This window comes from Carcharhinus amblyrhynchos, chromosome 10 (assembly GCF_965287045.1).
Source record: "Carcharhinus amblyrhynchos chromosome 10, sCarAmb.v2.hapA, whole genome shotgun sequence".
NCBI lineage: Eukaryota > Metazoa > Chordata > Chondrichthyes > Carcharhiniformes > Carcharhinidae > Carcharhinus > Carcharhinus amblyrhynchos.
The window spans coordinates 20,753,529-20,766,972 of NC_137333.1; the positions used below are offsets into that span (position 1 = coordinate 20,753,529).

General features: G+C 44.5%; 1 protein-coding gene across 1 annotated transcript; it reads left to right on the top strand.

Moving 5' to 3' along the window:
* Positions 1–1,392: 1,392 nt before the first annotated feature.
* On the top strand, positions 1,393–11,583 carry slitrk5 (SLIT and NTRK like family member 5). The gene is made up of 2 exons (XM_080198138.1): positions 1,393–1,442; positions 3,788–11,583. Exon 2 carries the CDS (start codon positions 3,840–3,842, stop codon positions 6,450–6,452), a length of 2,613 nt encoding a protein of 870 aa, XP_080054264.1. The 5' UTR covers positions 1,393–1,442; positions 3,788–3,839; the 3' UTR covers positions 6,453–11,583.
* Positions 11,584–13,444: the final 1,861 nt, after the last annotated feature.

Consider the following 13,444-nt stretch of genomic DNA (forward strand, 5'->3'; position numbering starts at 1 on the left):
TTTAGACATCACAACGGGTCCTTGGGCTGCGGGTGATATTACAGCTTAGAGAGAGAGAGAGAGGCGGGAGGGTGGGGAGGCGGACATTTGATGCTCAATGTTAAACTGGAACGTCGACGAGTGAGCTGTTACAAAGACTGCTGGAGGATCGGACGCTGGGCGGGGGTCCGGTGAATCCATCCCTGAAATCCGGCACAATTGATTATATATATACGTTTTTTAGGCTCCTCTTGCCTGAACTTCAGCAAAGTCAAATATACGGAGTTTTGTGTGTCAGTCCTTATTTCTATCACCCTGCACTGCCATCTATTGGCATGTTCAGTTTAGCTGATCATTGCCCCCTCCTCCCAATGCTTATTTGCCTGCTGTTCGGGAAATGGCTGGAATGACAAACAACCACGCTGAGTACACTAAATACTGACGCTCCTACAAATGGTTTGTTAGCGCTGATTTATTGCCGTCTGAAAAATATGGACTGGATCATCCTTGGAGGAATGAACAGAAATTACAACATTCAACAAATTGGAAGGAAGGATACAGTTGGAAACTAGTGGATGGCTCGCGTGTGTGCTCCAGTTATTACATGTGTTGCGTGCTTTTTTTAAACTTTGGTTTCCATTTCAAATTTAAGATAGTGTTTTTGTTTTCTCTCTCCCCCTGTCTCCAAATTATAGCATGGATTTAACCTTAGTGTTGAGAGCAGCGTTCACGATCCCGGGGCAATGGATGATGAGGAGGGGGCGCTGCACTGGGGGGAAAGGACTTGCCGCCAGCCTTCTCCCAGGGTTGATGTAAGTCCACGGGAACGCCACCCTGGATTTGGCCGCGAACAGCAGCGACACACTTCCCACTTCCCAAATCCGACTTCCCGCGGCAGCTCGAAGAGAGGAGCCGGGCTTCACTCCAGCCGCATTTTAACCCGTTGGCGACCAGAAGAGCGGCAGTAAAGCGAGGGTGGTTAGGGGGGTGGGGGGGGGGGGTTGGTGGGGAGCGGTGGTGGGGGTGGAGAGAGTTCTGTGCTGGATTTGATGATGTGAGCGCCCCGGTGAAGGACAGGGAGACACAGACTTGGCTGCTGGGCTGCTGCTGGGCGCCCGGCTGCTTTTGCTTCATCGCCTGATGCTGGTAAAGTTGGTGGGAATGAAGTGAAGGGGGGTGGGGTGGGTGTGAGGGTGTGCGATTGTGGTTGAGGCGGGGGGGTGTTGGGGAGGGGGGAAGAGAAAGTCTTGCATCCACTGAGTGGTCCGTCACGTTTGCGAAGGTGGAGCGGGTCTGCCACTTGGTCTTAAGCACAAACCACAATGTACGGAAGGAACCCCCCCCCCCCCCCTCCCCCTGTTCTGAGGATTGCTAATCGCCTCGCTAAAGCAGCAGCTTGACTGGGATCGTGGCCGGAAACCCACCTGTCTTGCGATATTATGAGCTGTCAGGAGTCGAGCTGGGTAGGTAAACTCTCATTTCATGATAGCAGGGTCGAGGGTGCTGAAAGAAAGCAGGATATTTTATGTATTATGCCTATGTGTGTGTGTGTGTGTATTGATGCCAAAGATGACAGCATTGAGGTCTGGGCAAATAACTGGGGGTGGGGGGATAATGCTGCCTGACATGGAGCACAGAGCGTGGGGAGTCGGGGGGGGAGAGACAGATCTCCTGCTGTTCTGCCTGGCCATTGCTTCAGTCCTCATGTGATCGCATTGGGCTGCGTGCGTGAAGTTTAATGTTTCTTCTGGCTGTAAATTTTACCGAGATGAAACGGTGAAACTTTTTTTTTGTTTTTCATTGGGGAGAGCTGATGAAAGTGTACCCCCCTGGGTATAACATCAAGAAGGTTGGTGGGGGGGAGGGGGGGAACAGTGAGGCGCTGTTGAGAGGGAGGGCAGAGTGGGGAGGGGTAAGGGGAGTGCCATTCTGATACCTCCACAATGCCAGGGGGATTCCTACAGGGAATAATAATTGTGTCGAAGTGATTTTTTTTTAATTTGAACGTTTGCTCTGCGGGCTTGTGCAGTTGAAAAGCTCCAGGTTGCAAAGGGGGAAACACAGAGAGAGGAAAAAACAGCGCGCTGGGATCGAACAGATTTCAGCACTGGGGATAGACATTTGCTGAGGGGTTTTTTTATATATATATCTGTGGAGCCTATCTGCTGCAGTTGTTTGAATGAAAGAGAGAAAAATAGCGGCAGGAAATCGGATTTGTTCCCAGCGAGATGAAATTTGGGCATTAAATCGCTGACGTACATTGTGTGGTTTGCCTTTAATCAACTTGGATGTCTCTCACTCCGGGATGAAGAGCTTGCGACACTTCTCGCCGATTGGAAGCGGCGTTTCCCGGAACTGACTGACACAACATCGGCGATGGGGCTGGACCCGAAAGAAAATGTTCCCGATCCAGCGACTTTCAACCGGGGAGGAGGGGAGGGGGGGCGGCTGGTGGTGGCGGTGGTGGGTGCTGGCTTTTGTTCCATTTCCTCTCCACACTACAGGGTTTCAAAGCTCTCTGTGTTAGAGATGGCTGAGTCTCTGGGACCGCTCTTCAAATCCGCCAGTGCTCGGGGAGACAGGGTAAGTGAGAGGGAAAAGATTGGGTACCAGTGAGAGGTGGAGGAGGGAGGGAGAGAGTGAAGGTGGGGGGGGGGGAGGGACAGAGTGAAGGAGGGAGGGAGAGAGTGAGGGAGCGAAAAAAAAAGCCATGTGTATCCGTCTGTCTGCCCTTTCCAGCATTAGTTTGCTATCTTTGAACTGGAGTCCAAAGATCTCTGAGAGCGCTTGGAAGCCAGAACGCGTGTGCTTGCCCTTGTTGGGGAATCGTGTCCCTGTTGGCTCAGGAGAAAGCAAACGAGCGGTTTATTTTGGAATTATTTTGCAGAGAGAATGCATCCGTTTGATTCGCGTTGTTTTCCTATTCGGTTCCTTTGAGAAGAGATCTGTGGGATTTGGTTCCACTCAGGGAGTGTTGCCAGCACTCTCCCGCCGCCAGAAAGAAAATGTATTTCAGCAAGAAGAGAGATTTCTGAAATCTGCTCAAATGCAATGTTAAAGCTGGAGTGACGTTAACGCAGTGTGTGTGTGTGTGTGTGTGACGCTAACATTCAATGCAACTTCCTATCTGTGAACTAGCAGGAGCTGCACTCTTCCCTGATCCAGCTTGTGTGTCTCTCTGCACACTGCCTCGCAATGACGGGACTGCCATTCCACAAGCTGTTTCCCAACACATCCCGGGAATCACATCGGGAATGTCATCTTAACTTCTGGTGACCTCGACGTCATTGCAGTTATCAGCTGGGGAAAGGGTGTGTGTGTGTGTGTGGGTGGGTGGGTGGGGGGGGGTGGTGGTGGTGGAATCTAATGACCGTTTCAACAAGCGATCTGTTGTAAGGGAATATCCTCAGAGTGGCAGGAGAGAGGGAGCGGGGAGGGAAAGGAGGGAGAGGGCGCAAAAGGGAGGGGAGGAGAGAGAAAGGGGAGGGGGAGGAGAGGAAGGGAGAGAGAGAGGGAGAGAGAAAAGAGGGGCAAGGGGAGAGAGGGAGAGAAAAAAGAGGGGGAGGGGAGAGAGGGAGGGAGAGACGGGGAAATAAAGGGAGAGAAGAGAGAGAGAGAAGAGGAAGTGAGAAGAAAGCGGGAGTGAAAGAGAGAGGGAGGAGAAGAGAGAGGGAGAGAAAGGAAGGGAGGGGGAGAGGGAGGAAGGGAAGGGAGGGGAGGGGGCATGAGGAGGGGGGGTGTTATTTTTGGTGACGTTAGTTAGTGGCTGGCAATGGAAAGTATTTACACTCTGTCTTCTGTTCTGAAGGTGAGAAGCTACGAGCCAGCACTGGAGTGAAGCGCGGATCCGCACTCGGGCCATGAAAATGTATGTGTGGATCACGCAAGCCATCGCCTTTGCATCGTTCGTGCTGTCGCGGGCTGAGAGCATCGAGGGCTACGGGGAGATTTGCGAGAGCCTGTGCTCCTGCCAGGAGAAGGACGAGGTGTTGGTAGTGGGCTGCGAGAGCAGCCAGATCATCAGCTTGCTGCAGCTCAGCCCCCCGCGTTACCCGGTCTACCAGCTCTTCCTGACCGGGAACCTGCTGAGCCGCCTCTACCCCAACGAGTTCCTCAACTTCAGCGGGGTCTCCATCCTGCACCTGGGCGGCAACGAGATCCAGGAGATCGAGGCGGGGGCTTTCAACGGGCTGCGGGCCACCCGGAGGCTGCACCTGAACAACAACAAGCTGGAGGGGCTGCGGGAGGACACCTTCGCGGGGCTGGAGAGCCTGGAGTACCTGCAGGTAGACTACAACTACATCAGCTCCATCGAGGCGGGCTCCCTGAGCAAGCTGCACACGCTGCAGGTGCTCATCCTGAACGATAACCTGCTGAGCAGCTTGCCCGGGAACCTCTTCAAGCACGTCCCCCTCACCCACCTCGACCTGCGGGGCAACCGCCTCAAGATGCTGCCGTACGCCGGTTTGCTGGAGCACATGGAGAGGGTGGTGGAGCTGCAGCTGGAGGACAACCCCTGGAACTGTACCTGCGAGCTGATCGCCCTCAAGGCTTGGCTGGAGAGCATCTCCTACACGGCGCTGGTGGGCGAGGTGGTCTGCGAGACCCCCTTCCGGCTGCACGGCCGCGACCTGGACGAGGTGGCCAAGCAGGAGCTGTGCCCCCGCAGGGGCGGCAGCCTGGACTCCGACTGGAAGCCCCTGCCCCCTCTCAGCACCCACGGCTACTTCTACACCAGCGCAGCCCCGGCCACCTCCATCCTCACCTCCTCTCCCGTCTCCAAGTTTGCCCCCCGCGCCCCCAAGGGCACCCGGCTGCCCAAAGCCCCCCGGGCCCGCCCCACCTCCAAGAGCCCGTCCCCCAAGGAGGGCTTCAACTATGGCCCCATCTTCGCCTACCAGACCAAACCCCCGGTGCCTTTAGTGTGCCCCCGCCAGTGCACTTGCAACATGCAGATCTCTGACATTGGACTCAATGTCAACTGCCAGGAGAGGAAGATTGAGAGGATCAGTGAGCTGGAGCCCAAACCCTACAACCCCAAAAAGATGTACCTGACCGGCAATTACATCCTGACCGTGCGGAGGTCGGATTTCTACGACAGCCCGGGCTTGGACTTGCTCCATCTGGGTCACAACAGGATCACTGTGGTCCAAGACCGAGCCTTCATGAACCTCACCCACTTGCGCCGCCTCTATCTCAATGGCAACTGCATCGAGAGGCTGACCTCTGAGATCTTCTACGGCCTCAGGAGCCTGCAGTACCTCTACCTGGAGTACAATGCCATCAAAGACATCCTGCCCGGCTCCTTCCAGCCGCTGCCCAGTCTCCAACTGCTCTTCCTCAACAATAACCTGCTCCGGGCTTTCCCCAGGGACATCTTCGCCGGCTTGAACCTGACCAGGCTGAGCCTGAGGAATAACCGCTTCACTTCCCTGCCTGTGCTCGGGGTTCTGGAGCAACTCAAGTCCTTGATCCAGATCGAGTTGTACGAGAACCCCTGGGATTGCAGCTGCGAGGCGGTGGGCATGAAGCACTGGCTGGAGAGGTTTAACACTGGCACCCTGATTAACGGGGTGATCTGCGAGACGCCCAAGCAATTCACCGGCAAAGACCTGCGAGCCATTAAGTCCGACCTGATCTGCCCCGATTACTCGGATATCATCGTGTCCACCCCGTCCCCTTCGGTGGCCCCGGCCACCCAGAGCCCCACCACGGCCGGCACCCCTGTCCAGTACGTCTCCGACACCGGCTCCGTGCCCCTGTCCGTCCTCATCCTCAGCCTGCTCCTGGTGTTCATCACCTCCGTCTTCGTGGCCGCCGGCCTCTTCGTGCTGGTGATGAAGCGGCGCAAGAAGGCGCAGAGTGACCGGGCCAGCACCAACAACTCGGACGTCAGCTCCTTCAACCTGCAGTACAGCGTGTACAGCCACAGGTCTGCCCCCAAAGCCAAGAGCCCGGCCAGCCACGTGTACGAGTACATCCCCCACCCCCTGGGACACATGTGCAAGAATCCCATCTACAGGTCCAGGGAAGGCAACTCGGTGGACGATTACAGGGACCTCCACGAACTCAAGGTCGCCTACAGAAACCAAGTGGACGAGGAGAGGGAGAATCAACTGAGGAGCCCCACTTACAGCATCAGCACCATAGAGCCCCAGGAGGAGATCTCCCCAGTGCAGGAGGTAGACCATTTCTACCGTGGGATACTAGAACCGGTGAAACAGTCCCCCACTGGCAACAGTGTTGACTATAAATTTGGTAGCCCACCAAACTATAATTACTCACCAAACTATGAGGTTAGGCGTCAGTATTTACATCCAGAAAGGATGAGGGAGACGGTGCTGTATGGGGCGCCCAGTAATGTATATGCTGAGCAAATTAGAAATGATTACCTGGAACTGAAAGCAAAGCTTCACATTGAGCCGGACTACCTCGAAGTGCTGGAAAAACAGACGACGTGCAGTCAGTTCTAAAGCCACAGAGTTGTTTATATACACTATTTATTTCTAATTATCTGAGGTTTGGTTATTTTATTTTTTTTCTCTCTCCCCGCGTTGAACATAAATGTTTGAGGTGAAAGTGCCTTGGCACCAGATCACAATCACCTCGAACGGGATTATTTGAGCCAGGGGTGTGCACCACAACGTGTGGCTCCACTGAAGCATTGGGATTTGCTGTAATCAAAGGAACCTAAACTGAAGATTGGCTGGTGATATTCTGACAATAGGCATAAGTAAACGTTTTTGGGTTTCACTGCTCTTGAAGGGACATTCCAGTCTTTCTTACTTTCTTAGCTTTCCCATACCTGGAAACGGTACTGTTTTTTAACTAAATTAGCATTACATTTACAGTGTGGTAGTCAGATTGCTGTTTCTTCACGTGTACCTCAAGTCAAGGTTTTTAGTTACAAAATAGACCCAGAGAATTACTTCTAGTCACACACAAAAAAAACACCTGGGAGTTTCCTCTCCAACCAAAATATTTTTGCTTATTCCTAGATGATATCAGAAATATCGCATGTTGTACAAAAATGCATCAATACATTGCAGTTTTGCCACAGGACTCAGCATACCTGTTGCAGTGGATCACTGTGTGTCATAGGTGATGTACCATGCACCGTTTGGGTTTGATTCTAGCTTCAGCAGTCTTTACAATTAGAGTCAAAATGGCCTTTCATCGAACTCCAAGAGGCTAGCACACCCCTGATTTTAGTATGAAGCTCTTATTCTTAAAGTGGATGTCTTTGTATGCATTCTGCACTTTTAAATTAGAAAGAGACCCAAGGGTCCTTAATATTCATCTCAGAATTGCACAAGTCAATGTGTGCACTGGGGCCATGCAGGGCTATATAATGGATTGTACAAATCTGTATGTAATGTATGTACCCTTGTAAAGAAAAAACAAAATAACTGAAAGGGGTAGTTATATTACACCACCAGGTGTTCAAAATGGCTATTTGTGTGGCATATTTTTTAATACAGTATATAGTTTAACAAAAATAGAATTTGTCAGAGGCAGTTTAGTTAAAGACAATGGCACATTGTTTTACAATGGCTGCAAATTAAATAAAGCCAAATAGAGGGAGAAAAAAAAGTACAGTCAAAGCACTTGTCAGGAAGCAGCATTTTAGTTGGGTTTACTGTTGTTATTTTAACCATTTGTTGACATGAAGTTGCTTTTTTTTGTCAAACTGGATTTCCAACATGAGCCAACAATAGAAATATCTGTGTTAGGGGGCTGATGTGATGATGCGTTGATGAAGCAACTCTAGTTAAAAAAAAACTGTCAGCTAGATCTGGAATATTGACAGTACAGATTGCATTAACATCCCCAGTAGAGGTCTCTACCATGGTCAGCAGCAGCATTTTAGATCTTGTACAATTAAAACACCGAGTATTGTGCTTACACGCAATTCTCTAATGTTATAATTAACAAATACCAATCATCATCTGGTCATATTTAATCAGAAATTTTCTGTATCAGTTGGTCTAAATAAGGTCATCACCATGTCTTCATATGACATGGTTTTGAAAACAAAATGTATTCAACTGGCTAGGGTTTACGATTCTACTCAGTATGAATAGGTTGACAACCACAATTTACGATATATTTAATTAATACTGTTGCAGTGCGTAATGATTATTTCATCATTTTTCACTCAAATTATAGAAGTGAAGAATAATATTAAGTCTACTTTGTTCATTAGGCAATGCAAAACAAACCATCAAGTCATCAATGCTTTTCCATTGTAGATTTTTTATTGTGATACATTTTAGATTTATTTAACAATGCAATGTGCTCCTATGATACTTGGCTAGCAGCAAGGATAATTCACATATTCCAGCCACAAAACAAAAGCTGATGCAATACCCACCAAAATTTGCCAAATAAATCTAATTGGAGCCCATGGAAGTTTTCATCTAAAAAGCAAAATTTGAGTCTATCAGAAATTGCAGTGATACTGATTTCTCAAACGATTTTTAAGTTGTGGACTTATATTCATTATATCTTAGGTCTTTAAAACATTGTCAGATTGACTGTTCTCCCCTGATTACATCGTACTAAATACTCAGTAAACCCTTCTTGCTCTTGCTTGTTATAAATATGTAACGATCATGACCAGACTTAAAAATGGGGTTGGGCCTTGTTTAGTGGAAATGGTGTATTTATCAGTGTAAATGGGAATATACTGTTATTTATCATAGATGTATCATTTTTCATTTTGTGTTTACTTACTGCATACGTGTTAAGGTAAGAAGGTGCATCTGGGAAAAAAATGGTTGCAGGAGATTATTTTCTTTCTTTGCCCGAACGTATTACAGAAACATAATAATAAAATAAATCCAGACATTCTCCTTTTTTGCTGCAAATGCTGGCACACCATCTAGAAACACTACATCACTGCATTATATTTTCTGCACCGTTCATTTTAACTGCCTTGGTGCAATAAAACACAACATGTCCTCGTCAGAGATAGAGTTGAGATTAGTTAATCACAATACAAATGTGTTGACAGGGAAAGACTTTTGGACGTTCTTTATTATTTAATTGAATGCCGTCTGAGAGTTTTTGCTGCTGTTGTTCATTAAAATGATCACGCACAAGCTAAATCTCAACATAATGCAGATTGGTGTAGCATTTGAATCATTGCTCCCAGAATAAGAAATAATGCTTAACTGTTTGAATTCCAGACTGCATCCAATCTAATTTCTGTCTCGTGTTTATAAATCAAGCCATTATTTGGGTTTGTTGTTATATATTAAAAGAATAAGTCATTTAAAATATAATGGGCCAAATCTTGCTGGAGCAGGGCATACTCCATTAATTAGACGTTTTCTCTGCACTCATGAAGTCCAAAACATTTTGTGATTGCTGGAAGTGCAAACTGACTGTAGTGGCAAATGCGACAGAACGTCTGGGACCTTGGTTAATGAGGGAACCAACAATGTATCTCCTTAATGATGACATGTAAGGATTGAGAAATAACAGAGACAATAGAAGGAAATTTGAATCAAATCACGTTCAGAAAGCAAAATAAAGAGAGGGAATTAATATTGGATTAATAGAGAGAGAGAGAGAGAAGCCAAAAGGGAAAGGTGAGGGAAAAAATTAATTTAAATTTGAAATGTGTAAGATATCCAAGAACAATTTACTACATGCAGGAATGAGACTCAGCATTTTAAGTTGTTCACTTTTTGGACCCGAGATTGGTTTGCACTATATTACCAAGTCATTAAAATAGTACCTCTGCTATTCATTATTATCCTTAACAAATTTAACTATTGTGCCAAATCAGCAAGTTCTTAAAAATGAAGGTGAGATTAAAGGAAAATGCTGCTGCGTGAAACAATACAAATTGACCAGCTAATTCTGGAGATTCACAATTTATGGCATATCTCCTCATACCTTGATTTTCCTGTTCAATTTGCGGATGAATACCGAGGTGCCTCATTAACATATTGTTACATTTTCAGCAAGATTTGGCCTAATTTAATATAACCACCAAATTGGTAAAATTGGAAAAATCTGGATACAAAAAAAGGTTAAAAATTGTATGTTAAATTTATTAAGAAATGCTCTGAGAATCTTAATTGTTTCATCTCTTTTTTTTCTGAAAAAAATATTTCATTTGCAGTATTTTTGAACTGTGGTTAATCAAATGAATGCTTGGAATTGGATTTTGTCTGCCAAGTGACTTCAAGAATGTGTTGAAAAATGGTCCTATAGATTTATCTGATAAAGCAGCATTGTTTGCTATCTACGTAGCTTACTAACTCAAAAGGATTTGATTGGCAAACTCTAAGGAGCCATTTAACAAATATATAACACACATAATCAGACAGACATTAGCATCCGACATTTCTTCCCATTAAAAATTTGAAATTGATATTTATTAAAAAAGAACACAGAAAGTAATGATTAAGAAGCTCAGCTAAATATTTGTTTGCAAGACCAATAATTTGCATATTTTATACATCTTCTTCTAAAATAGAAAAAAGGCATTTTATTTTGCTCAATAGTAATAAAAGGAAGTGTTTAATCTGTCTACCTAAAATCACTGGCACTATCAGGGTGAAACAATATTGAAGCGGATTTGTTTTGTGTGCAATATTATTTACATTTTATCTTTCCAGCAAAATAAAAATAGACAGCGCAGATGAATCCCATATTTGAAGCAACCAAAGTGTGATTGGAAATTGAAAATTTGAACTAAATATTCATGAAAATGCAAAAGAAAAACATGCTTGTATTATGTAACTGATCATGTACGGAGTGATACCTTAGGGAATTGGATGTTGTCAAATATTAACTAGTAGTGTCTCACATTAATCTAGATAACCTTTGTCATCCAGTTACACTAGGTGGAAGCCACTTAATGATCAGCACCTTGGAATGGGACAGAAAATAAAATAGAATCAGTTCCCAAATTATTAGCTGAAGTTGTAACATGTTATGCAAAGGTAAAGTCAAAAACTGCTGATTTTGATCAAAACTTGAAAAGAAGATTTTGCTTTTATTTGCATTGTATGTCCCTATGATAATGTTTCACTAAAAGTGAACAGTTTATGAAATATTTTAAGTTGTTTTAAACTCCAAAGGCTCATTGTTAATTCCCATGTGGTCCTGCTTTGTGATGTCATCTGAACTTCTGCTAGTCCCTGCAGAAATTGACTTGCTGAGTCAGTGGACAAGTATATATTGCAACACAAATAGTCAAAGCGTAGTAACAACCATTTCATAGCCAGATCTCTGCTACAATTATCATTACGAAAGCTATTGATAGATAATTCACAAAACAAAATAGGTAATTAAGATTCATTTCAATGAAATAATTTATTTTGTGTTCAGAAGGGGAAAAATACGTGATTACAATCCTTTATTGCTTTATGATATTGTGTTGAATATAATATCTCCAATTTTATTGTTCTAAAAACAAAAGATGTTGAGTGAGCAGTGACAGTGAAGCAAATCAAGTGAACTTGTGCTCAGGATTGATTTGTAGAACAGTCAACGGTCTCTGTGACATACTTATGATTTGTCGTGTCTTATTTTTTAAAAAGTACATTATATTAGTCTGCTACATTTTTATGATTAAAGAGCAAACCTGACATCAATTTACAGCAAATTAAATCGACACATGATTTATTATTTTGTTAACTATATCTACAGACTTTCCTGGCTTTGGTGTTTTATTTTTATGAATAGTTTAATTTTTTTTATGGTGTTTCGCAAAATTCAAAACAAAACCCTCTGCTGTACAAAGATTGGTAATCAGTCCATCAGAGATATTACACAATCTAACAGATTTCTATGAATTTCAAAGATTCTTATTATCCCTCTTCTGTCTAACCTGAATTAAAAGAAGTGAAATTGAATAGGCATAGCAGAAAAACAAGACTGTGAAAAGAAATGGATATACTGGACCCTCTCCATAGCATACATGTCCCAGCATAATCCCCCAAATATTTGTGTTTTAGTTAATTAGCTAGAGTATATCTTCATTTCTTTTGTTACAAAAGATAAAATGAGCAAAAATACCCAGTGTAGAGCATTGCTATTTCACCTTTGATCAAGTGAGAAGAAATGCTTTAAATATATCATGTTGAGTAAACCAAAATGACACTTTATTTTGAGGGAAAAATGGATATTAAACTTGCAAAGCACAGGTGTACACAGTAAAGACGTAGCTGGGGTTTGTCTTCAGTGTTTTAATGTTTCATTGGTGCGAAATGAAATAACCACTGAAATCTCCCTTTGGATGGAAATATTATCAGCTTTAGTGATTTAAACCTAAATCCAAGAAACCCATTAACAAGCAATTTGCAGATACATTAATGTATATAATCAAGCTTGACGGCTTCCTCTTGATATCATTATAATCATGGATTTCTTTGGACTCCATGGGGTTGAAGTTTCTCTATGTCCTATTTTTAGCACATTTGTTCAGCTCAACTTCTTATGTGTGCTATTTTGAAAGAGTCCTTAACCCATTTATTTCAAACAGGCTAATGACTTTGCTAAAGTTGCACACTGACGTGTCAATAGAACAGTATCTCCCCAGTACAGAAGGAGGTCATTTGGCCCATCGAGTCTATTTCACCCACAATCCCACCCAGACCCTATTCCTGCAACCCCAAACATTTACCCTGCTAATCCCCCTGACACTAGGGTCAATTTAGCATGGCCAATCAACCTAATGTGCACATCTTTGAAGTGTGGGAGGAAACCAGAACATCCGGAGGAAACCCACACAGACATGAAGAGAATGTGCAAACCCCACACAGATTGTAACCCAAGATCAGAATTGAATCTGGGACCCTGGCATTGTGAGGCAGCAGTGCTAACCACTGTGCCACCGTGCTGCCCATGTGTTGCAATTGTTATAATCAGTGCCTACATACAGTGTACATAGACATTCAGATCCAATATTGAGCAAATTATGATTTGCATCCAGTAAAATACAGTCTCCCATGTAAGCCTGTTAGTGAAGGTGGCAAAAAAAGCCTGATTTTGTTTATTTTATCAGGCCAATTAAATAGATGTAAACAAGTATACTGTGACTATGTATGATCTGTTCAGATACATCCAGACTGTCTGTACTGGTATATGTGAAAGCATTGAGGTCACAGAAATCTAACTTGAAAGGTGGACATCGAGAAGGGTTAAAAACAAAATACTGTGGATGCTGGAATCTGAAACAAAAACAGAAAGTCTCAGCAGATCTGACACCATCTGTGAAGAGAGAATAGAGCTAATGTTCCAAGTCTGGATGACCTCTCATCAGATCTGCTGAGATTTTCCAGCATTTTCTGTTTTTGATCAAGAAGATGCTTTTGCTTAATAGCAAGAAAATGGAGGATGGCATGTGTGCTAAAAGCTATTAAATTTCCCCTTGTTAGATGGAAGTGAAATGTTGTCACTTACTCTGAAATTGTATAAATTAATGCCAATGCTGCTCTATCCA

Coding starts and splice junctions, on each gene's coding strand:
- slitrk5 (XM_080198138.1), top strand. CDS start 3,840: ATGAAAATGTATGTGTGGATCACGCAAGCCATCGCCTTTGCATCGTTC.